Source organism: Xiphophorus hellerii, chromosome 24 (assembly GCF_003331165.1).
Source record: "Xiphophorus hellerii strain 12219 chromosome 24, Xiphophorus_hellerii-4.1, whole genome shotgun sequence".
Taxonomy (NCBI): Eukaryota; Metazoa; Chordata; class Actinopteri; order Cyprinodontiformes; family Poeciliidae; genus Xiphophorus; species Xiphophorus hellerii.
Genome location: NC_045695.1, coordinates 6,841,591 through 6,868,919, shown reverse-complemented (window position 1 = coordinate 6,868,919; position 27,329 = coordinate 6,841,591). Strand labels below are relative to the sequence as shown.

The window sequence follows — 27,329 nt, the reverse complement described above, 5'->3', positions numbered from 1 at the left end:
TCAAACAGAGTCTGCTTTGTCCCTTTTGTCCTCCTCCAGACACCACACAGAGACTCCTTCCCGTTTTACTTGCGTTGACGTTGCTACTAGAGATAATATTCACACCGCTGATCCTATTGATGGTGTAAAGATACACAGGAAAGACTGACGTTTTTAATATACCGGCCCTTTTCTTTTTTTTTTCTTAATCATCGGATGGGACTGTAAATGTCATCTCAAGCATCTCTGCTGAAAGAACCCAATGGGAACGAGAGAGTCTGCATTTCACCCTTCAGTTCCCAGTTTGCGATGTTGCTCTATTTTAAAGAGATTATCGGAGATTAAGTTTTGTCATTTATTGTCTGTATAGTTTCTGTCAAACACTTATGATCAAAATGACTCCTAGAATTAAACAGAATTTTCTACTGTTGCACCATTTGGACACCCTCTAAATGAAATTAGTGTTATGCTAGCCACTTAGCTAGCTTACTAGCTACAGGCTCAGCTACCGTAACAGAGAGCCTCCTGAAGTTATACTTACTTTCGGATAAGGATTATATTTATAAACTTCTCTACCATTTGTTCAAAAAACTGGTCCAACTAAAATGTGAATTCAGAACTCGTTCAGCTGGACCCACAGTTACCATAATGCTAGCTTTCATGTTTGAGCCAAGCTATTGTAATGTTTATGTTTGTAGCATTTCATTGGAATCAGAAATGTTTCCAAATCTTCCCTTTTCATTGTGAAGTTAGCATGTTGTTTTTCACCTGTTATGCAAAAAAATAATAATGATCAGTTTTGTGCAACTTTAATCTGGATCCTGTGCTTTTCTTCTGTCCTAAGATCGTTCCCTCAATGTGAAAGCTTCATCTTCGCCTTCCTCGCAATCCTCCACTTCACTGCTGCTGTCTCCCGGCAACACGCTGACCCTCCTCTGCCGCGTCTCCGCCGACAACCTGCGCGCCCTCTCCCTGGAGGTGACCTGGCTGGCCGACGATCGCGAAATCATCACCGTGAACCACAGCGGCGTGGTGAGCGCCTCGAAAGGAGGCGAGGCGAGCCTGGAGAAGACCGGAGACGGCGACTACAGGTTGGCGGTCAGGGGCGTGAGCGGCAGGGACGGCGGGATCTATACCTGCCGGGTTCAAGCCTTTATCGAGGAAGGACGCATCACAGGAGGAGGACCAGGGCGGTGGCACAAGGTGGCGGAGAAGACCTCCAACCCCGTGACTGTGAAGGTCTCCGAAATCAGTAAGTAAATCCACAGCATGTTTTTACCGCTGTGATAAGATGACTGAATGACGAGCTTTGTTTTAGCTATTTAGAGACTTGTGTACACTATATAAAAAGATACAAGATCAATTCAGACTTGGAATGAGCCAAAATTCCAGCACAGAAGGATACTTCAAATGTTTGATGGAGTTTAAATGCATTTACAGTGACTTTTAGAACTTTAATAAAGTCTAATAAAATATTTAAAATACCCATCTCTATTATTCTGGCGGTTACATAATTTTGGTAATCCCTAAGGTCCTAAAACAGGAAAGGTTTACTCCTATTTAATGCCAGAAAGAGGGAGGAAAAAAGTGGTACATATCTTTTTATACAGTGCAAGTCATCTGCTTTCAGTCGTATGTGCTGCTACATCTTGTTTCTGAAACAAGGAACGAATTCAATCCCAGCATCGTACTTTTCAGGAAGTGCTCTTACGCAGTATCTCTCCCCAAAATGCTGTTAGAAATGATGATAAAATTTTGTTTATTAATGTATTCTGGAAGTGTTCCTCTCGTCTGAGTCCTGAAGCTAGATGAATATTTAATAAGCTGCACAGCTTGATATTTTTCTTTTTGGGGAGGGGGTTAAATTAGAGCAACAGAGATGATTGCTTTATGGTGTTGCCGTGGAAGTCGCTGCGCTTTAATTGCTGGTCAGCATCGAGACTCAAGATCAGTTGTAAGATTACTGCTCTGTTTACTTTCCGTTTACTTGTAAACCAACGAGAGTACAGTAACTCCGTATTGTTTTGCGTGCGGACGTGCCGCAGAGCTGCGTGCGACTGTAGAATCTCAAGGGGAAACGCTCTAATCCTCCAGTCACCCCGTCGACTCCCGCTGCGAGGACGATTGATTAGTCATGGCTTTCCTGCTGTCTGCTACCTCTGGGTGAGCCGTTGCTGTGTGCGGCGGCGCGCCCGCGCTCTGATGCTCTGATCCTGCCTTCGAGAACGGCGATGTCAAACACGGTCGACGCAGCAATCAATTACCAGCATGGTGGGTGGTCCCACTGTCTGTGGCGGTTTCACATTTCAGTTTTCATTCCTTCTGTTTGAATCCTAACGTTCTACTGATTCTTTTTTGTTTTCCCCCCCTCTCCTTACACCAAGAAGTGGCTTTCTGGCAAGGTTATGCACGGGGGCAATTAGTTAGTGGAATTAGCTTTATTATCCCCGGCTAAATATGCAAAATAAGAGAAACAAGATCATCATTCAAACTTAATTTCAAGGTCGTTTTGTAATTGGACTTTTAAACAATCATCGGGAGAAGAGGAACTCCGTGAATAAATAGACTTTTGAGGAGTTTTAATAGAAGCACAGCTCGCAGACTTAGCTTTAGCTGTTAGCTAGCCGGTTTGGAATAAATTGTGGAAAAAATCATAGTCAACTCTGTGTGGAATATTGTCTCTGAGCTTTTAGCTTGTCACGAGGCATCCAGCCGTAGTCTTCAATCAGAAGCTTCTTGAGATTTTCTGCAACACTGACTTCTACCAGAGATCTTTTAATTTAATTTTCTTTTGGGTTATATAAAGTTTTATTTTTTTATTTTTATTGAATTGACTGCGAAGCACCGAACGTCTGTGGCTGCAAAACAAGCCCACATCATCACCCCTCCACCACCGTGCTTGACAGTAGGTAAATGGTATATTCCCGAACAAATGCTGTGTTAATTTCGACATTATAACCAAATGTTATTCATTTGGTTTTATAATCCCTTAATTGTGAACAGTAAAGTTCTGCAATACTGAAACTAAAGTATCAGCAAAATATAACTGTTTATTTTATCCAGGCTGTTTAGCCGGTATGAGTAGAAATTAACGTTTTGATGCAAAAGCGAATTCATAAATATCAAAACAGCTGCTCCTGCATTCCTGACAAATTCCCAGTCCCCTCATCTAAAAGAAATAAATTGACTTTAATGAAGAAATGTTCCTCACCATAATCACTCCTTTCAGCTCGGCTGCCTCGCTGCATGTTACTGGTTTGGGGAATTCTCACCCGCTAGGCGTTAGCTTTCACTTTATCGTTGGGAAGTGGAATTAGTCTTTTTGGTCTCCGTCTCATTTGGGTGAAGCGCCTGGCCTGGAGAGAATAAAACTATATTTATGGAGTCCGGTTTGTTTTTGTTGTGCTTCTTGGCTGCAGTATTGTCAGATCAGATCAAAACGCCTCATATTTTCCCTCAGTGGGATTTTGGGTGAATCGGTTGCCAGATATCGCCGACATCAAAAGGGAACCGGGAAATTTATACTTCATGGACACTCAGGCAACATGTCATTGAGCAGTGAATCTGTGCACGTTAGGTTAGTGGTGTTCATGCTGTTTTGTTTTTTTTTTTGCTTTACTGATTATTGATTATCATCATTAAGTCTGGATGTTCAAAGCACTTTTTACTACAATCCAAAGTAACTACTTGAGCTGCAGAAGCTCAAGCGATCTTCTTCTGCTTCAGTGGACATTGTCCGACCATGACCCTGTTTCCAATTCAATGGTTTTCTTTCATTGGTCCATTTTTTTTTTTTTTTTTTTTTGGTAAAATTGGATTGCTGCAGGCTGGGAAAACCTAACAAGAGCTCCCAGACGTGTTGACCCGGTCGTCCATCCATCATCACGTTTTGCATATTTTAACAATTGTATTAGTTTGCCCTTTGTTTCTGTTTCCAACATTATCATTAATACAGTCAAAATCAATGGCTAATCAGTTTTGTTGTTTGTTCTTAGTTGTTTTTTGTTTCCTTTATAATAAAAGTTTCATGTTGTGCCTGGTGTAGTTTTAATCAATTTGTAAAAAAAAACAAACATCTATTTGTATCTAACAAGAGCAAATCTTCCCTGCAATAAAATATTTACTAACACCCTGAGAAACATCTTTGTTCGTCGATAAAAATGGTGGAATAAAAGCCTCGTAAAGTTCACAAAGTTGGATAAGTGAAACAAACTCAAAGCTTCAGCTTGAGACAATTTGTGAAAAATACTCACAGCTCCTTATATTTTGTTTTACAAAACCCAGTTTTAATCATAAAATCTCAGGTTTGGTGAAGTAACTTGAAGTAGCTTTACAGTAAGCGTCTCGATTTTACGGCATGTATTCAACTTCTGCTTTTCCAGTGGACGAATGCTGGATTTGGACATTTGAGCAACAATTTGAAAAACACGACATGAATTTCCCTTAAACTCTTGCAGGATATTTACACAAATATTTTGCCACAGACATTCAGAATACCAGTACAGCCCTTTGAAAGGATGTATTTTTTTCAAAACGCCTGAAAAAGTAAGGAAAAACGCAAAACAACAATACAGACAACTCTGATTGGCTACCTTTTGTGATGTCGCCAGAGGAATGTGTGAATGGAAGCTTACTTTCAGATTAAATGACGATTTAATACAAAAATAGCCGCACAAAAATAAAAACTGAACATGAGACTCTGTTCTGTGGGTGACGACCTGCATCTTAAGTAAGTTTGGTTGAAATTTTTATTTTTTTTTACAGCAAACACTTGACTGGTAGCTTTAACACCATTCAGCGTGAAAGCCATGTTGGTTGCATTTTCTTCTTTTAGAGTAATTGAAGAAACGCCGGCGGCTGACACGTGCAATCATTAAACACAAACATTTTATTAAAACCACCCTGTCTCTGTGGACGAAGCTGTGCCTGCATGTGTGTGTGTGTGTGTGTGTGTGTGTGTGTGTGTGTGTGTGTGTGTGCCGGCTCCACCACATCCTGTGCTGTATGTCAGCGGGAGCCGTTAGTTAAAATAACAGCATCCTCTTCTCCGTATCCAGAAGATCCCTCCAGCCTTCAGGTTCCGTGTTACATTTCGAAATACCAGCCGGGCTTTCCGGGTGCAGCCGCCATCCAAAGTCGGTTCGCATGAGGGCAAAGCCGACATATCAAACGGCACCATCACAGTCATTTGTGCTCAATCTCGCTGTTAATGCACAGCTGCATGCATGAGTTTGTCCACGGGGTTTAAGTAGTTTGGTTCCTGCAGAGTAAATGCCACATACACTGCCTTCTGTATGCCCCACATACTGAGGGTAACCTCTTACGTTTTAGCCTGAGGGCGCGCATTCCTTCATACTTCACCCCAAACACACACACACACACCAATGAATCACCACTTCTTATTGACCAAATGTTGTGTATTAGATGAAACTCTCTGCGTGTCCACCAGTCACTTCCTGTTCTGCTGATCCGAAGCCCGAAAAGTTTCTTCCCCTTTATGTTCCCATAACGATTGACCCAGGGCACGGCCTTCCAGGGAGCGCAGGAAGACTTGGAGAACTAGTTTAGGAGGTCCCCTTTGGCAGAAACACACACATGCGTGCGCAAATCCTCGGCTGTGCCTCCCCCAGCGAAGCGTGTTGTGTCAGCTGGAGTTATTCTCATGTCACTTAAGAAAGGGCAGCTTAAAGTTTTCATATGGATGTTTTTTTTTTTGTTGTTGTGTTTTTACAATGAATGTACAGTGTCTTGCAAAACTTTTCGGACCGATTTAAACTTTTTTTACATTTTTGTCCAGCTTCAATGTATTATTTTTTATTTTTTGGGAAGCAGTGCACGCAAAAAGCGGAGCGATGTGCATCAAGGTTGGTTGGATCACACAAAGGATTTAAATGTTTAAACAGGAACGGTGCATCGTGCCAAAAGCACTGAGTTGGCACATTTTATACTCGCCACTTTGCTTAGCCATCGCTGTTCCAAGAGCAGAGATGCAGCATAGTTTGGTTAACCGATTTCAACAAGTCTTTGAAATGTATCAGACTTCCAGGTGGGAAACTTGTACAGATGGAAAACTGTTTTTTTATGTCTGAAAGTAGAACAAATTTGCTTCAGAAACATTTTTCCCCCAGATGCTTTATCTTTTTAGTTCATTCTTCTTTTAAATTATATTTTCTAAGTCTTTTTTTTTTCTTCATTGAGCAAAAACAACTTAGCAAGTGTCTGATGGTAAAGATGTTTCCCCCTTCCGCTGGCATGCGTTTGTATTCATCTTCCTTTACTTTCCCCCCCCCCCTCTGAATAAAATCCATCCTAATTAGCAACTAGTTCATCTTTGTAGTTTAATCTGTGGAATTTAATAACAAGAACTGCAAAGTACCGCAGCTGCCTGCACACGCTGCACTCGTGTTTGTTCAGTGTCTCCTGCGGCGAAGCCAACAACTTGCAGTCGGACTGGTGTGTTTGTGTTGGCGCACAGCTGTGCAGGAGGTCAAAGTTCAACCAGGAAGTTGAATGTTGAATGTTTTTTTTTGCAGACTCTTCTTTTGTTTCCTCTTGTTTTTGGTTGAATAATTTTCTCTAATCCTTGCAGTGTTAGCTAAGGAGTTAGTGTTTTTCCTACCCACGTTCCGGCTCGTTTGACACGCGTTTCCAAACAGACAGGTTGCCCGCATGCTTGCAGCGTTTCGCTTTCCGACATTGGTGGTTGAAAGGAATTTGATCGCAGGCCGTGTTAGGGGAACACTTTCTGCTCTTCTTCTCTTCACGTGAAAGCTTTCACTGCGTGCGGTGTTGCAGCTCAACCAGCCGTTGCATTATCGTCACAGTGACGTTTATTGGAAGATAAGCGTGAGCGGGTTCGGCTTCTTGGGACAACAACTTGCATCGGATTAACAAATATGTCAAAATTCAAAAAGCGCTCGGAGGAAATTCTGAGTTGAAATAACTCCGCTGGCTTTATTGGAGGGTGGTTCAGCCCCTGTTTGAGGTCATAACCCCCTTCTTCTCTGTCGGAAGAGCTACCAATGAAGAAGAGAGTCGGTGTCCACCGGCTGATATTATTAGGTGTTTGAAATATTACAATAAAAGGAAATGGAAAGCTGTTTTTGCTAGTAAGCTGACCTCATTTGTCTTTTCACCTCTTATGGTAATAAATTTAAATTTTTTAGAAACAGTGACAGAAACGAGCCTTTTCTTCCTCAAGATTCGAAGACTTGGAACAGATTTTAGCAGATAATTGTCTCGTATCATAGTGCTTGCCGATGTATTATGAATTAATTTTAGAAATGATCTGATCAGGCCTTTCTGGTCTCCTGTTTAGTAAATCTACTAACTGAGTTTTCTTTAAGACCTTGGTGGGAAATCTTGAATTATTCATGCTGGGAGTAGAGGGGATGTCACACTGTGTGAGAGGAAGGAGCGTCTATTATTGAAACACAAACTGTCATTTTGAAGGTGGCATTGTAAGCGTTTCAGTTGGCATTTTTTTATTAATACTACATACTACTGGCAAAGTTAAACAAATAAAATAAATGTCTATTGTTACGGGGATTTATATCTGTGTGTATCACACAGATATAAACTGAACAAGTTTATATCTGTGTGATACAATGCAATATTAGTGCGTAATGTGCAATTTGGAACAAGGACAAATAAAAATGTGTGATCAAATAAAAAGTCTAAAATGGTATATTTTCATAAAAATGTTAGTACTGTAATGTCTGTTAAATGGCTCCATGGTGTCACTGTGCTATAAATGATGCAGAAAAGAAAACCTAATGTTGTCTTTTTCTTAAATTAGTCTCTTTGTAGCATTAAACTATCATTTTGGTCACATTTTATGCAGATGACACTGTTGACAATAAAAGGAGCTTAATCCAGCTGATTCTCGAAGTTGATGGCTAAACGCCTTTTAGCTGAGTATGAGTTTAACTTTATTTCACTCAGGATTAGCTGTGGAAAACACTTAAGATGCTTTCCGCAGTTTCCTGGACTCGGTGGAAATTTATCCTTCAAAGTTCAAGCAGCTGAATCCCGACTTCTCTCTCGGCTGCAGGCCCGCGGTTTTTGAAATCTAAGCTTTCACCTGGTTTGGCGCCCGTCTGTCCTCCTGAAACACCTTCACTCTTCCGCGGCCGTTTGTCCGTGTCAAATGAATATTTGATAGATTTCCACATTCCACATTCTTCCTGTCGCGTCTACGAGTCAGGAGTGAAACGTATCAAACATTCGAGCTTTAGAGCATATGCGATTTAACATTTCAGTTGATTTCAAAGTGGCGAGTGATCAATATTTAATTTTTTTGAAATGTCAAGTGAAATGTAAGCCCACAGATCTCGGTGGGGTTGGATGTCTGTGTTTTGCGTGGCTTGCTTTCGTCTCTTCGACGAGGGTCAGCAGGTTCTTTCCTGTTCTTCCTTGGTGACGCGCTGCGTCTTAACAGACAGCAGGAACGACTCAGGTGGCTTTTTTCCCCCATATCCGTTACTACGTCACACACACACACACACGCCCGCACACGGCAGTGAAACCGGATCGTCTCTTGTGTCTTTTCCTCGGTTTGGGTGAGTGCGCTCCTCTGCTCTTTCTTCAACAGTCGAGAGGTCAAATCCCAGCCCAGCTCAACAACGAGAGCCAACGCGACGCTCACGGGTTCCCTCGCCGTCTCCTTTGTGATGATAGGAGTGTTGCTACGATGGCAGGCGGCCCACCTGTAATCGAGCCGGAGCGGGGAAGAAAAGGCAATCAGATTCCGGTAAAAGTCCAGGGTCACGCCTCCTGAACAAACATTCAAACCCGACTAATATGAGAATACGAACACATGGGCGTGGGTCGATTTTTGTTTTCCGTTCTAAACTTACTAAAAATCTGCGTCATATTCTTCTTGTTGAAGCTGTTTATTGAGAAGTTGAGCGAAATCCGTAAAACTTTTCGTCTTTAGCTCCTTTAAGCCGACAGTCAGCTGTGTGTGCCCGGCCGCTTATCCAACAGAGGAGGGAAAAACATTGTTCCTTTAAAAATCAAATCCTGTTTCAAAAACCAAATGATCACCACAAGCAATGTAATTACAGGGTCTGCTGTTGAAACAGATGGCCTCTGCCAGGCAGAAAGATTACCTGGCTTAGAGAGACCACAACTGTCAAAACATGAGATTTTGTTTCTGTTATTGGTGACACAAAAGCAGGAGATTATGAAATGTTGATCTGTAGGGTGTCTATAGTCTGGAAAAGTGTGAACAGGAATCCAATCTTCCAGACCTGGAAACGTTTGGGAAAACAAATGTGGAAAAATATTTGACTTTCTAGATTTGCCATTTCATGGCCACACATCGTTGATTGGCTCCATTTCATATCCAGAAGCCAAACAGTTTTGTACCCATATGTATTTGTCTCTCTACTTCAGCATTTTATTGAAATTGCGAAGATAAATAATCACAAAAAATGTCCAGATCTCTTCATTTAACTGATCTCACATTATTTTAGGAGAAATTTGTGGTCGTTTTGTTGCCCAGTTGGAACAGTGGACTCAGATGAGATATTACCTCTGAATTAATCCAGAATAACTCTTGATTTTCCAGTTGCAGATCCTCATTTCATCCCTGGTAGACTGAGCAGATTCCAGATTCTCCTCTGATTGATGGATGACGCAAAGCAGTCCGTAGCAGATGGCTTGTTTTAGGACTTGTTCCAAAATAATAATAATAAAAAAAACGAAAGTGAAAATGCTGAAGCGATCAAATGACCTGCAGCTTTCATACGCTTAATGTAAACACGGAGGTAAACCATTATGATTTATGGTTTTCTCTCACAAGGACCTTTTTATAGTGTTGAAATATGGAGTTCTTCAGAAAATTGATCATCTCATTAAAGGTTTCTAATCTTTCTCTCATTGTTTATACAATGTTCAGTTGGTTCTAAGGGTGCAAAGAGTGTCCGCTATGCTGTTATACCACCAGCAGCCTGAACCGCTGGTACAAAGCAGGACAGATGCATGGTTTCATGTCGTTTATTCCCAGAACTGACCTCTACAGCTGAAACTGAGCCTTACCGGACCAGGCCATGTTCTTCCAATCTGTTACGGTTCCATTTCAATGGTCCAGAGTGAATCATAGCCTCAGCTTCCTTTTTTCTTTTTTTTTTGCTACTCTACAGAATGTCCTACCGAGCCGTGCGTCTTGCGGGCGTGGTCAGTTTGTTCAGTTGAAGCTGGAGATAAATGGGCATTATGTGCAAATCCTCGCACTGAGCATCCAAACCTGACAACGCGAGACTCAACATCCGTCGCGAGGCCGTGCAGCTTACCTAAATAAGGCAAGGCTTCGGCGCTTGTGAGAGGGGCGCGTGGCTAATTGGCAGAGAAGCTTCACACATTCTCATTGATCAAAGTGTGTGTGTTTCAGAGCAGATGGTGACAGTGCATGAGTCAGTGTGTGTGTGTGTGTGTGACGTCCAACTGACATCACCCGCACCGCTAGCTGTGCCAAACTCACACTGGTGCACCTGTATTTATAGCTTTGATCTGTGTGTGTTTACTGACTTGTACCTGATGTGGTAAAGCTGGTTTATGTCAAGCCCCCCCTCTTCCGCTAAAGTGTGGGTGTACTGTATATACATACACACCGTGTGTTTCAGTGGAGATCATGGTGTGTGTTTCTTGCTCATTGACGTGTAAAGCTGCAATCTGGATGTCTGGCTGTGAGGACCTGCCTCACCGCCCACACACACTCACTATTAACGCTGCGATACACACCTCTTCTCGCGCAGTTAACTGTGTTACTTCAGGTCTATTTATGGTCCTCTGGCTCAGACAGTCGGCTCCACTTTATCCTGACACCAACTAAATTAAAAAAAACACACAGGAATCATTTTGCATTCATAGGCTGATGTTGAACTGCTGTAAAATGACAAAATGCTGGCATGTCGGACAGAGGGGGAAGATCTGCCGCTCTGGGTGAAGCAGGGGAACTCTGGTTGTTATCAGGTTGGAGTGTCATCATATCAGGTTCCTTGCTTCAATTAAATTTCAGCCTGGTTGGCAACAGGACCATAAAACACACTCCACATAGTCCTGAGAGTTGGAGAGAAAAATGGATCTTTCTGAAGCACAACTTGCAACTAAATAAAATTGCTGTACATCGTGAAAAATAGGGAAAAAGCATCAGCAAATTTGTGTTTGGCCAATAATTTCTTTAACATAGCAATGCATTTTGGCAGTTTGTGAAGGAAAATGTGTTTTGCTGGTTGAACAGCCAAGCAGAACTTACAGAGGAGAGGTGAGGGATGGCACATCGCTCACTGGACAAGTGAGTCTTGTCATCATTGGAGGTAAAGATTGTAGGGAAAGCAATCTGGCAGTACTGCATTTGTTGATTGACGTCATTGGCTACGCGAAGGCGATGCTTGCGGAACAGCACGTGCATCGTCAACTGGACGGGGCGACCCGCAACGAGCAAATATGCCGGGAGATTTCAGAGAAACTGGCCGCCCAAGGGCGCGCGCTCAAAACGAAACCATCGGCGCACCGACCACTGCTTTAGCATGCGCACGACTCACCCACGTAGATGCTGCATAGCAAAGAACACGCTGCTCATGAAGACACACTCAACTTAACTAGAACCAGTCATTAACCTGCTAGAGCGAGACTCAACAATAGAAAAGGGGGCGACATTGGCTGAGTTGTAACAAACGGCGCTTAAAGAGTGGGATCTCGTCTCACAGCAGTGTGTGACCAACCTAAGGACTTAGATGTCAGGTTTTTGTGGCTGTGTGTGGTTCTCCTATGCACTGTCAAGACCTCTGTTAAACTGATAGGTCTTGTTTCTTCTCCTGTTATGGCGTATCTATGCCTTTTTACGTGCAAGCATAATGTGACGGAGCTCATTTTTTCCTTCCTCACTCTTTTCTCCACAGAGCCGAACTTCACGCTGACCCTGGAAGCCGCCACGAAGCCCCAGAAGGCAGGCGAGCCCATAGAGCTCTCCTGTGACGTGACCAACATCTTCCAGCTACCACCAGGGGGCAGACTGGGTGTCAGATGGGAGCACATCGGTCTTCCTGGTACTGCACAGTAATTATCCTTTTCCTTTTAAGCTGAAAACTCTGTTCTATGTTCACTTACTGATTCTATCCAATCACTAATAGAAAAGGGGACAAACGCTCCGTCTCCAAAGCTCATTGGCTCCTTGGACGCCTACGGCAACCTGGAGTCGAATTCGGCGTACAAAGACAGGCTGGACAGCGGAGTGTTGGGTCTGAGCAGAGCCCGACCCAACACGTTCAAACTGCGGTTTCTCCGCTCACAGGTAAGAAGATAATCACCACAACCAGAGGATCCGACAACGTGGCATTAAGTTCAATCCTGTTAAAACATCGTTTTATCCCTTTGCAGAAGATCGACATGGGCCAGTATGTGTGCGCCGTCTCTGCCTGGAGCGTTAGCAGCCAGGGGGAGATGGTGCAGGCCGTCGAGTACAAAAGCTCGCCGCTGACCGTACGGTGGGACACCAAGAGTAAGCCAGATTCAGAACGCCGTCTCACGTCCACTTTTATGACCGTTTTAATTGATTTAAACGAACAAAATCCGTCTGGGATCTCAAACTGAGACGTCGAGGCTGTTCTTTTGTTTAACTTAATGGCTGCAGATTAAATCCCGGGCACTTCTGGTTCAAAAAGAGTTTTGACGTCTGCAGCTTAGAGAAGCCTTGAGTGCTTTAGACGAAATGATTGAAGTACCAAGCTAACACCAGTGAAAAGTAGCATTTTCAGCTTTTGCTCTGATTTTGTAGCTGCAGTTTCCGGACTTCACAGAGAAATCCCACAAAAGACAACTTGTTGTCTCAGCTCTTCACCCACAATGCACGCACACATTTACTTCCTGTCCGCCGAGAACTTTCTGACCTCGGCTTATCTAATCGGGCCATGATGTCATCACATTTCGAAGGCTGCCTGCGTCGGTGCCAGTTTTAGAAAATAAAAGGCAAGGTTCCTCTGTAGTCTGTAAAAGTCTGGAATTTTATTTCAGAATTTTCCAGGCCTGGAGAAGTTTGGAAAATGGAAGTGTGGGTGCAAAAAGTATTTTGAGACTTTTTTTTTACCATCACATCACTTCCTTGAACACTTGGGTCATTGCTTCCTTCCTCTTGTTCCTCAACCATCTTTCTTTTCCTTCCTTCCGTCTGTCTTACTTTATGTCCTCCTTCATTCCTTCGTAACTTCCTTCCCTACTTTGTGCCCTTTCTCTCTATCCTTCCATGTATCCTACCTCACTTACTTCATGTTCTTTCATCTCTCCCTTAAATTTTTGTTTCCTTATTTCCTTCTTCCTTCTGTCTGTCTATCCTTTCTTCCATTTTGTTCCTTGATGCGATCTTGTTAGTTTCTCCCCTCCTCCTTTGTATCCTCTCTGCCTTTTGGTCCTTTATTTCTTTTGTATACTTGCTCATTTCCTTGTATCCTTTCCTTTCTTCCTTGTATTTTTCCTTCCTATCTTGTCCATCCACCGTACCTTCCTGCCTTCTTTCCTTTATTACTTCCTTGTATCCATCCTTGCTTGCATTATTTGTCTTTCCTTCCAGTATCCTTTCTCCATTCCTTCTGTGTATTTTTTTTTCCTAACTCACATCCTCCTACCCTTCCTTCCTTAGCCTTCCTACTATAGAAATATCCTCCATGATTTCATGATGAACTGGAATATTAAAGTATTAAAATCTCAGTCAACTTAAGTTTTTTCAAACCCAGGAAACGTTGTGCTGTGACCTCTTCTAAAGTTGATTTAAGGTCTGCTTGCGATTTTTAGCCCCCACTCTCAACGTCGCGGCCAAAACCATTCGTCAGGTCTCTGTGGGCGGGGCTACCTTTGAGATGAGCTGCTCCGCCGTCACCGAGAACATCGGGGACTGGATCGGCTTCGCCGTGTACATCCAATCACAGGACGGCATGAAAGGCGGCGTCAAAACCATCATGTCCCTCAGCCCCGACAACGTTGTGCAGATCACCGACCCAGCTAGGAGGTACACACACCGTCCCTCACCTTAAACAACACACTCCGAAGTTTGATTCTAAAGTTGTCCTTCGACCTGCTCCCAAAGCGACAACCTGGTTCTTTCCAAAACCGGCTCGGGAGAGTTCCGCTTCCGCCTGGAGGGCGTCCAGGTGTCCGACACAGGTTACTACTGGTGCAACGTCACGGCTTTCACCAAACAGCAGCCCGATCAGTCCTGGACCACCGCCGCCACGTCGGAGTCCAACAAAGTCAACATCTTCATTAAAGAAGACGGTACGTCCACACGCTTCTTCTTTTTTTTTTTTTTTACTTAGTTTATCTAACTAAGCCTTTCTCCACCCCGGCAGGGTGGAAGAAAGGCTCCACTCTCCCCCCTCCTCCCATCCTTGTATTCTTCTCTGTTAATCGTTTTCTAATAGATGACTGCGTGTTTTTTAAAACCTCAATTGTTTGTAAAAGTTTTGTGTTTCTTTTTCTTGTTAAGAAAAAGAAACACAATCTGTTATCTGTTCATCTCGTAGCCTTCTAAGGTCATGGAAAAGTAGATTTATTTCAAAATATTAGTTCAAAACCTTTAAATTCTTGATAAAGTCCACATAGACTGAGATGGTTTAAGCATTTATTGCTGTTAATTTAGAGGATAAACACAAATTAAGTGTAAAACTTAATTTTACAGTCTTATGACCAGTTCAGGCTGGATCCTTGCATATTTTTTGGAAAGTTTAGTGGAAGAAAAAACTGTGCTAGCAAAAATCTGCAGGAACATCTTGGATTTTTGTGATGCATGAATCCTGAAGCCAAATCCGATATCAAGAAAAGCAAGACTTGACGTGCTGCTGTTATTTGTCCAATATTGGAGACTTTATTGTAATTTATGAAGCAGAATTTGCTTTAAGATGTTTAAAGGAGATTCACATTTCATTTTAAAGCAGATAAAACACAAGAACAGGACCGCCATCTGCTCACTGGCTCGTTAGAAACCGACTCCTGATCTCTGACCTGCACGTTTTAAAATTAAGTATCGCTTATATGGCTTCCCAGCAGGAGCTCTGTAAGAGAGCCATCTCATTTAATAAAAATCCAACAGAATCTATCATTTCAAAACAAACAAAATCCTTTCCTGTTTGCATCCGCATTCATTAATTATTCAAAGCCATTTTGCAGCCTTTCAGTGATTTATTTGCTTTCATAAAAGTCCTCAGATCATTAGTGAGTGAACTAAAGTCTTGCAGTAAGTGAAAGAAAGATGGAAGCAGCTCCTTTTTTCTGCTTCCTAACACATTACAAACACATCCTCCATCCACTCACGTGTAAAATGAAGTCCCTAATAATGTGCAAAAAAGCACACACACACACACACACACACACACACACCTAGAGCTCTTTGACGCCCACCACTGCCACTGGCCTACTTATTGTCTTTTGATCTGACTGGGAAGTTGGAAACTAAAAGAGGAAACTGGATGGGAGGTGATGGAGTGGACGAGGAGAAAAAAAGAAGAAGAAAGGTTTGTTGGTGTGAAAGTAATCCGAGTACAAGAGAACGTAGAAAGGAAGATGGAAGGGTAGATAAAAATTGGAAATGTTTGCGGTAAAGCAAGTAAACAAAGAAAATGGAAATAAGTTGAAATTTTAAGGTAAGATATTAAAATGAATAGATTTTAAGTTCTGTTTGTGGGCCAATAAGATGCAAGAAACTAACAGAGTTTGCACATTCACGTGCATAAACGTGTTTAGCGTAGGCTTCACTCATAAAAGTCTTTGCGTATTAAATGTAATCGCATTCAAACGACCCTCAAGTCCAGTGCTTACGTCTGCTTTTGTCTCAACAGGTGCAAAAAAAAAAGTCTGAACAGAAAGCTCAGAGTTCTGACAGAATCTAGACATTCCTCCGAACAAGGAGATCTTAATATTTGGGTGAAATGTATATTTTAAATAAGATTTTGAAATCAAAGAATGGGTCCACATGTGAAATTCCCTCATGTCAATATAGATATCTAGAGATTTCACGCAATTTTCTAGTCACAGACATCGCTGGTCTGTCAGAATGCTACTCTATTTGCTCCAAACGTTTAAATTACACTTTTAGTGTTCCTTGTGTCAATTACCTTATGTAATTCATCAAAAAGGTAAATATCTAAAGAATAAAAGAGCTGCATTAACCCTCATGGTCATGGCCAATGCTGTGTTGAACTTTGTTCACAAAATGTGCCATTATTATGCAGATGTGTGATTTTCTGTATATTTTTCTAGATGACTTTAAAACAGACTCGTCCTCCCGGTCAGAACGCTGCTTTGGAGCGGTTTGTGTCCCATATTTGTTCCTACACATCAGATGCCACATTTTTGAATCATCTTCGCGATATTTGTAGGAGGCAAAGACGCTTATAGGCTGTGGGACGTACGAGACACGTGGAAAACCAGATGATAAACCCAGGACTGCGTTTCGGTCTCTCTCTGGGGGAAGCGGGAGCCTTCAGCTCCACGTACATCTCACACTTTTTGTCCCTGCTCATCCATCCTGCCCCGTCTCCTCTCTCTCTCTCTCTGGGACGTCTTCAAAGCGAAGCCCTTTGGCCAATCAGCCGGCTGCGAAGATCTGCTCCGCCGCTTTCGTTTCTTTTTTCTTTTTTTCCCGTCTCCGCTCGCTTAAATGTGTGTGGAATCTTTCAAGTGTGTGTCCAAGTGGAATATTTTAAGTTGACCCCCTCCATCCTCCTGCTAGCCCACAAACACACCCACATAAACGGTGTGCCAGCGTCAATGTGAGCTGGTGGAGAGCCCCCATACGCTCGCCTGAGGGGATGGAAGCTCAGCTCTGTGCGAACATCTTCCACTCCTTCCTCCAGCCGTATCCTCAACGTTTCCGAGGTGTTGTCCTGTTTCTGAGTGTATGGAAATGTAAAACCTCGCTCACACATTTCCCGTCAAGTATTTCAGCTCGAATGCGATCTGGCAGAACCGCAAATGTGGTGCGGCTGCAGAGGAAAGACTGGATTGGTACAAAAGTGTCTTTTATTTTCTGTTTTTTATGCATTCAAAATGAACCTTCATGTGTTTTTCACTTTGCATTTTAATGTGACGTTGCTACATTTGCAAAAAAAAAGAAAGAAAATGTAGCAAGTAAGGATTTAAGATGTGTTCCCTGCTTTCGGATTCCAACTCCTTTACTCTCTTTGTAAATGTCCCCTGAGAACACCAGTGAGACCAAGGAACACAGCGGGAAGATCAGAGAGAAAGCTTTGGAGATGATTTAAAGCAACATGTTGTAAGTTTTAAAACAAGATCCCCCAGCATTTGGACGTGACGCAGCACTCCAAATGCTCTGCTGGTTTCAGACGCTGGTTTCAGACATAGCGTCTGAAACCAGCAAGCCAGCCTCTGCTTCTGCCGGAGGTTCCTTCCTGTTAAAAGGTCGGTTTTCCGCTGCATCTCCATTACAGCTGTGCATGAGACTTTGTCGAAATTCAGCAGAGTTACGCAGTTGCAGTGTTTCCATTAAATAAGAAATGCAATTGAAACCACACATGGGTACGTTTGTACGTCATAAGTCATCTTAGCGCCAGAACCTTTTCTTTTTTTTTTTTAAATCTAAAAACCTGTTTTTTATATTTTAAATTGCCGTGTTTTTCTTAGCACATTTGTTGTCGCAATTTGAGTTTGCGTAGTTTTATGGTAAATGGAAACGCAGCTGGTGAGAATGTTTATCCTACAGAAGTGACTCTATGTGATCTGTTCATTGAAAAACTAAACCAATGGACTGCACTGTTTTACAAGTGTGACTGAATTGGTATCTGTTCCTAATCAAACTGAATTAACAATATATTTTTATATATAAATTTAATCGTTGTGCCTTCAAAATTTTTTTTGTGAATTTGCTTCATAGACAAACCAAATTTAATCCAGTTTGCTACAAGCAAACCTGAGCTTATTGGTAAACTGATGGAACTAAATACAGGAAGAAAACCTGTTTTAGGCTGCATAAAGACTTGGGATTGAGATCATGTTCCTTTTAAAATTTTTACATTTGTTATTGCAATGTGACAAGATGTGAGAAAGTAGAATTTTCCAGCTCTCTGGATCCGATTTCGTAATTTAGAAACATTTTTACTCTTTAGAGCACCTTGTTGATGCCCTGAAAGCACAGCTAGCGTGTCAGGAGCTCCTCTTAGGCCGTTTTACAGCACTTGTAAATGAACTGGGTCTCATAAATTTACACATTAGAATCAGACTTTCTGTGACAGACGATTGGACTAGAGTTCACTAGTCTTATCAATGCCATTCTGCTTTTCCTTTCACTTAATGTTTTCAGTTGAAATTCACATTTTTCTATACATTATGTATCTTTTTATAATGAGTTCCTGTTTTTAAATGTGAAATTTTAGCAGTGTAAATGTTTGAGAACTACTCAAAAGTTGCACCAATGACCCAATCAAACCTCATTCTACAATGTGCAGACGCTCTGTCTGCGCTAGCGAAGGATCACTCCCATCAACGGGCTGCGCGGTTCTTTAAACTTTCATCTCAAGATGGTCGCCCTTTGTTTCAGATGCAGTCATCAGCGACTCGCATTCATAGACGGGACGGGACTTGTTTGTTGCCACAAAAAGCATTTTTTAGCAAGATACGAAATAGCAGCTTTTAGGGAAGGAAAGAACAAAATGTACCAGATTCGTCCCCCAGCCTCCTCCCTCTGACTTAAAAAAATAAAAATCTGATGACATGTGAGGTCCCACGGATCCAGCAGAAAAGGACTGAACAAACAGAAATATGAGCTTTTCACAACGTTACAGGCTTTTATTTTTTGTTTTTGTTTTAAAGCACCGAAGGTCAGCGCTGCTTTTAACACATTTCACCGTACGACTGGGCGGACTCGGCTGCACTTTCTTTCGTTCCTTCCACTGGGAGTATCCACTTGAAGCGCTCAGCATGCGAAAAGAAAAATGCATTGAATAATTTACATTTAAAACATGAGTAAAATTTAGACCAAACCCAGCAAACAGCTGAGAATCTGCAGGTTTTTGCAACGTTTAGAGCGTCTGACTGGGTGTGTTGGTTCAGAATGTTTTTTTGGGGGGGGGTTCCCCTCTAAATAACAGAGCAATCAACCCCCTTTTCCCTTTTTTAAGAGTGTGTTTACTCTCTGAAATGTGCTGATTCCCCTCGAGGGGCAACGTGGGTTTAAAAAATTCAGTTGAATTGAGTCTTTTTGATCACTTCCTCTGATGTGCGGAGGCCGTTGTTAAATGTTAAGCTGACTGGAAACGATGCGCTTGGTGTTTGCAGGGCTGACGTTCTCCGTCAAAATCCACTCCGACGCCAGCAGCGTTTATCCGTGGGAAATGGCCAAGATGGAGTGCTCTGTCGGCGTCTCCGGATCCTTGCCAAAAAGCGGTAGGTGCGAACTCTCAGACAGGTAGAACACACTTTACTGCTCCTCATTAATCAAAAAACAACCACCACCCCACAAAAAAAATGTAAAAAACTGGGTTTTCATCTTGTTTTGTAAGCTTTTTTTTTTTCCAAGTCTTCTGCTACAAAAACACAGAAGCATTTCCACTCATTACCTCTGAGCTCTTCACCTGCCAGCCTGTCGGCAGCTGTGTTCGTAACAATGATGGTACACAAGCAGTTGGTTCTGCTCAGAATGTGTTAGTGGCTGGAAAAGCAGGTTTATTACTGTGCTGAAGTGCCGTCGTTTGTTGGTCTCTCTGCAGATTGCTGGTAAATTCTACTACTTCCTGTTGAAGTGAAACCAAATACATTCAATACTTTCTTGTTCTGAGTACATTTAAAGGCAAATAAATATGGGAAAAATATGTAATTCCTGACTAGAAGTCTAGAAGTCATCCGTCTGTCCCTGTATCTGTCCATATTGTCCTGTTTCTGCATTTGTTTGTTGATCATCCATTCATCATTTTGACCAGACACTTATTCATCTGTCCGTTTATTCATATGTAAATCATTTTCACTAACAGTCTACATAGAGATCATCCATCCATCTGTTGGTCGGTCAATATCCATTTGATGATTGTCCATCCATCCATTCATACATCAGTTCATCAATCATTCATCCATCATCGGTTTATCTGTCCATCCATTTATCTGTTCATCAATCATCCATCCATCCATCCATCTATTGATTCATCAATCATCATCGGTTTATCCATCCATTCATTTATCAGTTCATCCATTCATTGATTTATCCATTTATCCATCCATTTATTTGTTCGTTCATCAGTTCCTTCATTCATCCATCTTCCCAATAATCCTTTCATCGGTTTGCTGATCAACTGTCTGTCCATCCCTTTAAAATCTGACACCTGCAAAAATATCTGCCATAAATTCATAGATAACAAAAATGTGAGAGCATTTTAACATGACAAAGTGTTGTGACTGTGCAACTGGTCATTTAGCAATGTGGAACCAAAACCTTTATCTTCCTGATGTACAAAATTACAGTGACTGCTTACTGATGCTTCTGATAAGCCAGTTAATCATAATCACAATGATGACACGCACGACTTCATCAACCACTAGGGCTTTTTTTTAGATCCAATATTTCTTGTAACAGACGACAGATGTTTAATGTTCTTAAGTCAAGCGACGTGTCCAAAAGTAAACTCCAAAGGTCCGCGTTTATCATTTTATCAGTGTGACATCAAATTATAGCCATAAAAGATTATTTGTACGGCAATGTTATTATTAATTATTGATAAGCGTTGGAGGCTCTATATGCAAAAAGGATGTACTGCAGGAAGTGAACAGTCAGATACCTAAAAATTCACATTGGAGTTGAAATGTACTGGGGCTTTCAGAGTTTGCAAACCATCTGAGATGCAGCCTTCTGTTTAACCTTTAAAGTATCTCCTCTTCCTCTTCCCCATCTCTTCTTCCTCATATGGCATCATGCTGAACTCCCAACTGCCTGCTGCCCATCTGTCACCGTTCCTCTCCACTTCCTCCTCCTCCTCCTACCTTTAGCCGAAGAGTCGCTTTTTATGTTTTCATGTGTTTTCTTTATTACGGATGCTGCCTCCATATGTATACGCGAACACGATTTGCTGCACCTGTGGACCTCTGCTGAGTGAACGCAGGGGCTGTTCTTTTGCCTGTACATAAAAACACGTTTCCTCGCAGCAGGAGAGATCTGCAGGGGTTAGCGGGTTGCTGCCTTCAAAGTGTGCACTCGCAGACAGCTGCGGCGTGGAAGGGAAACAGGCTTGTCGCTGTGACACGCGTGTGTTTAGCGTATGAAGGAAAAGGAGGCCTTTTTTGTTTTGCAGTAAGTTAGGCTAAAGTTAGACCTGTACTGAGACGTGACATTTTAACCCGAGGGCTTTTATTTTACAAGCACTCAACTGGAAACTACACATTTCCCCCCGCCAGACATACACGGTGAAAAACGTATTGTTTTACGAGGACCTGCTTACTAGAGGTGTAGTGATGCCTCCAACTCTCTAGAAAGAATGATTCATAAGATCGAGACGAGATTTTAGCAACATTTTTGACAGAAACTTGTAATACTCTCGCTTTGTTTTTTAAGATTAAAGGTTTCACAAGCTGTTGTAAAATTAGTCCACAATATAAAGTGATCTTACAGCCAAAAACAAAAGTCTCCTAATTGCCCCTTTTTGTAATTTGCCAAAAGGATTAAAGGCTGCATACATAAAAACATGAGTTAAAGTCAGTGTTAGATGTAGGCATATTTTGCTCAGGTTTAAAGTGACATACTCCTGCGTCCTAGGTGCACAAACGAGCATTATTACAGATCCTTTACAAAATACAAAATGTTGTGGCAGCTGTTTTACTCTCACTAGTGCTCATATATGTAAATCAGGGTGGAATCAAACACCAGAAAATGGATATAATCATTTATATTCTCCTTGTTCATTCATGCTCTTTGCATTTTTCTTTTATGTTCAATGATTTTATGTCTTAGCCGTGCTTTTGACTTGGCCTATTAATGAATGAATGCTTAATTCATCCAGATAATCTGCTTGTTCAATTAGAAAAATCGCTCTTATTCTTATATCGTTAAGGATCTTTAACAGCTGTGGCTCTCCAGCGTTCTTTCATCTGTTTCACATTCATACTGTCTCAGTATGTTGGTCAAAGAGCTTAATTCTGTGGCTGCCGCAGCTTCATTTGTGTTCTGTTTAATCCACGGAGATTATTTTTGATGTCAAATAAACAGTGTGGATGGTTTTACTTTGTGAAACCGCCTTGTTTGCTAATGATGGAAAAATGCTCTGCACTGTTCTAACCTGTCATCATTTTACAACTAAGGAGCAACAAACATTACAGCTGGTAGTTATTAGCAGTTATAATTAGAAAATGCAGGTTTCTGAGAGATTTGAATGGGGAAACATTTCGAGGTTTACTGATGGCAGTTCAGAGCTGAGACCGAACAATGAAAATGGTGTCATCGTAGTTTACCCAACAGAGCAAATCCAGATCTAAGTTACCCTACTTTCCCCCAGCTGAATAAATTTAGTTCATTTTAATCTTTGATGGGTACCAAATAAATTAGGAAACACTCCAGGAAAACACAGCCTTATGCTTTTGTTTGTAAAGCTGACTACTAAGATAAACAACTTTTTCATACTTTGACTGTATGAAACATGAGTTAAAGATGTAGGCATATTTTGCTCAGGTTTAAAGTGACAGACTCCTGCATCCTAGGTGCATAAATGAGCATTATTATAGATCCTTTACAAAATACAAAATGTTGTGGCAGCTGTTTTACTCTCAGTACTGCTTATATATGTAAATCAGGGTGGAAACAAACACCAGAAAATGGATATAATCATTTATGTTCTCCTTGTTCATTCATGCTCTTTGCATTTTTCTTTTATGTTCAATGATTTTATGTCTTAGCCGTGCTTTTGACTTGGCTTATTAAAAAATTAATGCTTAATTCATCCAGATAGTGGATGAATTAATATCTGGATGAATCTACAAACTTCATTGCATTTGATTTGGTAAGTAGCGCCTAGTTGTCAAGGAAAGATGGTAAATACAATGGATCCTTTATTTGTGGGGGTTGGAGACCACAACCGCCCTCGATTGAAGTTAGTTTGTCAATGCATCTCCAGAATCGCTTACAGTTGCCTATTGTAATGGTTCAAACACTAAATATACCTTAATATTCATTGTGGAAACCGTCATGGCATTAGCGCAGAAGCTAACATCTACAGTCTTCCTTTTCTCCACTCTCTGAGGTTCAGCCAATGAATGAAATGAAAAATGAATGTCGCTTCTGCCTACAGCCAGTAGTGTGTCAAGTAACATCACGCTTTGTATTTCAGCTTCCTAAACTTGATTTTTTTTTAATATTTTACCAAAGAAAATCCTCAAATAGAGCATTTTTTGACAAATAAGGAAAAGTCCATGACCAGGGGATTTTGCGTTTGGACGAAGTTCTTTAAAACTTAAAATTAGGAAAACCTGCGGTGTGTTGATATGCACCTTTTTCCTTGTCCTTTTTAGTGTTTTATCACTAAATGAAATATTTTGCGGCCCTTTTCCTTCATAAATCACCTAATTTGTAAAAAATAGTACGGCGAAGCAGCTAAAACGCTCATGGGAAGCTAGAGAATCTGTTTATAGGACAAATATTAATGGTGACCTTTGTGGAAGAGTGGAGATCGAAAGACATCAGAAGTCACATTTGTAGTGTAGCGAGGATGGATGGAGGAAAACCTGTTGGAAGTTGTTGGACTGGTTTTAGATCAAAATATGTTAATGAGTTCGAATGGCCTAGGCCTAAAGCTAACGGTTTGAGAAGTTCTGTCTGTTAAATCTGCAGAGGTGGTTTTACAAAATGACTCAAGAGGGATTAATAAAGGTGTTGGTCCATCACAGAAAATCCCAATAAAGAGCAGGCGGCAGTATCTCAGGTGAATTACTGCATACAGAGAAAGCAAATCACAGATGGTTTCCTGTGAGTCATTCGGTCATGTGGCCAATGAGGAAACTCAAATAAACTAATGTTAACAAAGGAGAGGCATTTATGTTTATAAAGCTTAAACAAGCATCGTCATCATATGCTAACACACTTTCTGTTGACGGGCGTGGCACCACGTTGTGCCGTAAAGCCATGCCTTTGTTCCTGGAAGAACTTGTTTTTGAGTATTACGAGTCGGTTTGCTTCCAGTTGGACTTGGACTTTGGAAGTCATTGTTCGAGCGCATCACAAGCTCCAGCAAAGGTTGAGCAACAGTGACAAAGTGAATAGCCGAGCAGAGAACATTCCTCTTCCCTCCTGTCGGAGCTTGTCTTTACGAGCTTATCTGGAAAACGAATAAAATATCTCCTGTGATTCGTGGTCATGGTTTTAAGGCGGCTCTTTGTTATAAAACTGATAAACGTCTTATAAGGAAATGGATTGCTCTGCGTGGCACACAGAAGGTCATTTCCTGATATGCTTCTGAAAGAAGTTCCTTAGGGTAATTACAAGATTTCAGAATGACTGAAATGTCCTTAACCTGCTGGATTGGTAACATTCAAAGCTCCTGCCCCTTGAGGTTCTCCTTTACTTTACTCTGATGCTTAACTTGACAGCATTCGGTTGTGAGATTTACCTTTTTTTCTTGTTGTTGGACATTTGGTTGAACTTCAGAGCCTTTTAGGTCTTTGAAAAGGCAAAACGTTCAAAGCTAATCGCATTACCAACCACTTCTTCTTCTTCCTTTCTTCATATTTACTGTGTAGGTGCAGTAGAGGAGCAATATTTGGGAAAAATAAAAGCAGTTGTTGTACCCAAGTGCTCCAAAGAAGTTAAGACTTTACACCATTGTATTCATCATGCAACGTCATACACTTTCTTTTTTATTAAAAGAACATAGAGAATGGAAAATATTTGAATTTCCAGATATTATCCCGTACCCCAATGCCTAAAGGTTACATCCCTCTAACTATTCATTCATTATCTTTTCATTTTTCACTTGTCCGTCCAATAATCCACTTGATGACTGTTCCCTCAAGCGCCTGTGTGTCTCCGTCATTCTGTCCGATGACTGTCCTTTCGGTCATACGTCAACCAGCTAATCTTCCATTTGTCTGTCTGTCCTTCACTCCATCCCTATTGGTCCCCCAGTTTGTCAAGGACTAAATTGACGGCTGAAGCTGATTTCAGTAGTTCCCCTTTTGCCATTTTCGAATTAGTAAATCTAAATAGACTATAGTTGTGAGTGTTTGCATCCATCCCAAACACAATTAAACCGTAAAAAAAATTTTTTTAATTGCCATAGATGTAAATTCTCCAGCGTTCTATTATAGAAAATGTTGTTCTGAACCATCCTAACAGCATGGTTAGGAGAAATCGCCTTTTTTTTTTCTAAGCCTCCAGTTTATTATTCTGGTGTAAATCCCTCTGGGAGCCTTTTTAGACTTAAAACTTGTTAATTTCCTCTTAGCACCTCCACAGAAAGATGCCCCCACACGGCAGCTGGTGCTTTTCTTGAGTCCTGTGTTGTGTGGGTGCCTGAAAGAAGGTCAGACATGATTATTAGCTTTTACTTGCGTTCAATGCTTCCACGGCCTTCTGTCTGGAATAGTCTCCACACAGAGCGAAACAAATGTGGACAAATGTGTCAGACCTGCTCATTAACTGAGGATTTGATATTCATTCTTCTCCTTGTTTGAAAATTACACCTCACCTTTGTGCTGATTTGCTTACACAACAAAGATGGCCTCTGTAAATACAAAAAGCTGCTTTTCAATGATTTGATTTATTTAAAGGGGCGGTATTATGTGTTTTCCAGTTATATGCCAGGATGTCCAGAAGGTCAACAGAGTATTTTTTAAAATAAAAAGTCTTGGGAATCATAATGATTTATTTTGGAATCCCAAATGGAGGCCATTTTTGGCCGGCTCTTTTTCTGTTTTGTTTTTTTGTTTGTTTTTTTTTTACTTAAGCATTTTTTTATACAATTTTAGAAATGCATTAAAAGGGGCAAATAAACAAATCAATTCCTTTGTAAAATGAGAAAATGCAACAACATTTCTTGATTGTTTATAACAAAGTTTGCATTTGCTGCTAAAGAAAACAAAACTTTCAAACATCAACGTGTGGAAAGCCCAGTCTTTTCTGCTCGACTTCACATCAATACAGTGTAGCGACGATCTGGTGATTATTTTTGGGGGATTAAACGATTATTAATCGGTTATTAATAACTTATCCTATTCTCTTTCTTTGAACAACTTCGATGCCTTTTTACAAAAGTCAAATCTTTTACTATTTGGTGTTTACTCCGCTTGTCAACTTTTCGTTTTGATGATCTGCAACCTTTAAGTGGGACAAATGTCCTTAATGGCGTATATAAACAGAAAGCCGTTTTACGTTTCTTCCTTCTGCTTGTTTCTTCCTTTGAGTTTCTCAGCGTGCAGCCACACGCCGACCCGGCGTTCATTACAGACTGGAATGAATGGCATGTTATTGCAGCCTCAGAAGCATGTCAAACGCTGCACACTTGAAATCAGTAGTTGGAAGGGGGGGGGGATGACATCACCGTTGGAGATGGTTTTTTTGTTTTTTTTCTGCGTTTTGAAGCACTGCCTCTGACTCTGTGACAGTTTTTTTTTTTCCTCTCTCTCTCTTTTCCCTCACTCTGAAATTCTTTTGTAAAAAATAACAGTATACCACCCTGTTCCTCCTGGGGGAAAAAATACAGCTTTGTTGCTTGCTGGGTCTCAGACACAGACTTAATGTTGTTTTCTCTTTGCCTACAAAGAAAGCAGCCGCCATGATCAAGCGTCGACGTCGCCTCGTAGTCGGGACTCGAAAACGAGACATTTTTTTCCATTTATATAAGAGCATAAAATGTGCAGATTATGGTGCGGACGAGTCAAAGCAGGCTGAAAACCTGCAGGTATTCTTCCAAGAAACGAAGGGGAGTAGTTTTGGAGAGAACTGCTGGTGAAATCTAGAATCTCGGTTCCCAGCATTCAGCCACGTTGGCTCAGCATCCAACACTGTTTGTGCGTCTGCCAAAAGTCTCCCGTAAAGCCATTTTAATTTGAAACAATGAAAGTATTGTTTGTTGTTTGTTGTTTTTTTTATTTCTTATTTTTAAGTGCACTTGTATCCCAGTTCCAGAAAAAAAGAAATCATTTTAAATCTAGATTTTGATCTGAACACTTTTTCTTTCCAACTACAGCTAAAATGTTAGACTTTATTTAGCAGATTTATTGGTTCTAATATAGTTGAAGTTCTGTTTCGCCCTTTTTAGAATCCTCCTAAGTTGCAAAATCAATAATGATACAAATAAATGAGTATTTCTGCTGTTTTCCGGTTGAATTAACTACCAACTTTGACTCCACGCCAACTTTCTTATTAAATTTGTAAC

At 41.2% G+C, this 27,329-nt stretch overlaps 1 protein-coding gene across 1 annotated transcript in view; it reads left to right on the top strand.

Moving 5' to 3' along the window:
* Positions 1–27,329, top strand: part of ptgfrnb (prostaglandin F2 receptor inhibitor b) — a 54,883-nt gene that overhangs the window by 13,833 nt on the left and 13,721 nt on the right. The window contains exons 5-11 of the mRNA XM_032555969.1: positions 824–1,231; positions 11,886–12,032; positions 12,117–12,277; positions 12,364–12,484; positions 13,771–13,984; positions 14,063–14,250; positions 19,264–19,371. Of these exons, the coding sequence (XP_032411860.1) occupies positions 824–1,231; positions 11,886–12,032; positions 12,117–12,277; positions 12,364–12,484; positions 13,771–13,984; positions 14,063–14,250; positions 19,264–19,371 (1,347 nt within the window). The remainder of the gene's footprint in view (positions 1–823; positions 1,232–11,885; positions 12,033–12,116; positions 12,278–12,363; positions 12,485–13,770; positions 13,985–14,062; positions 14,251–19,263; positions 19,372–27,329) is intronic.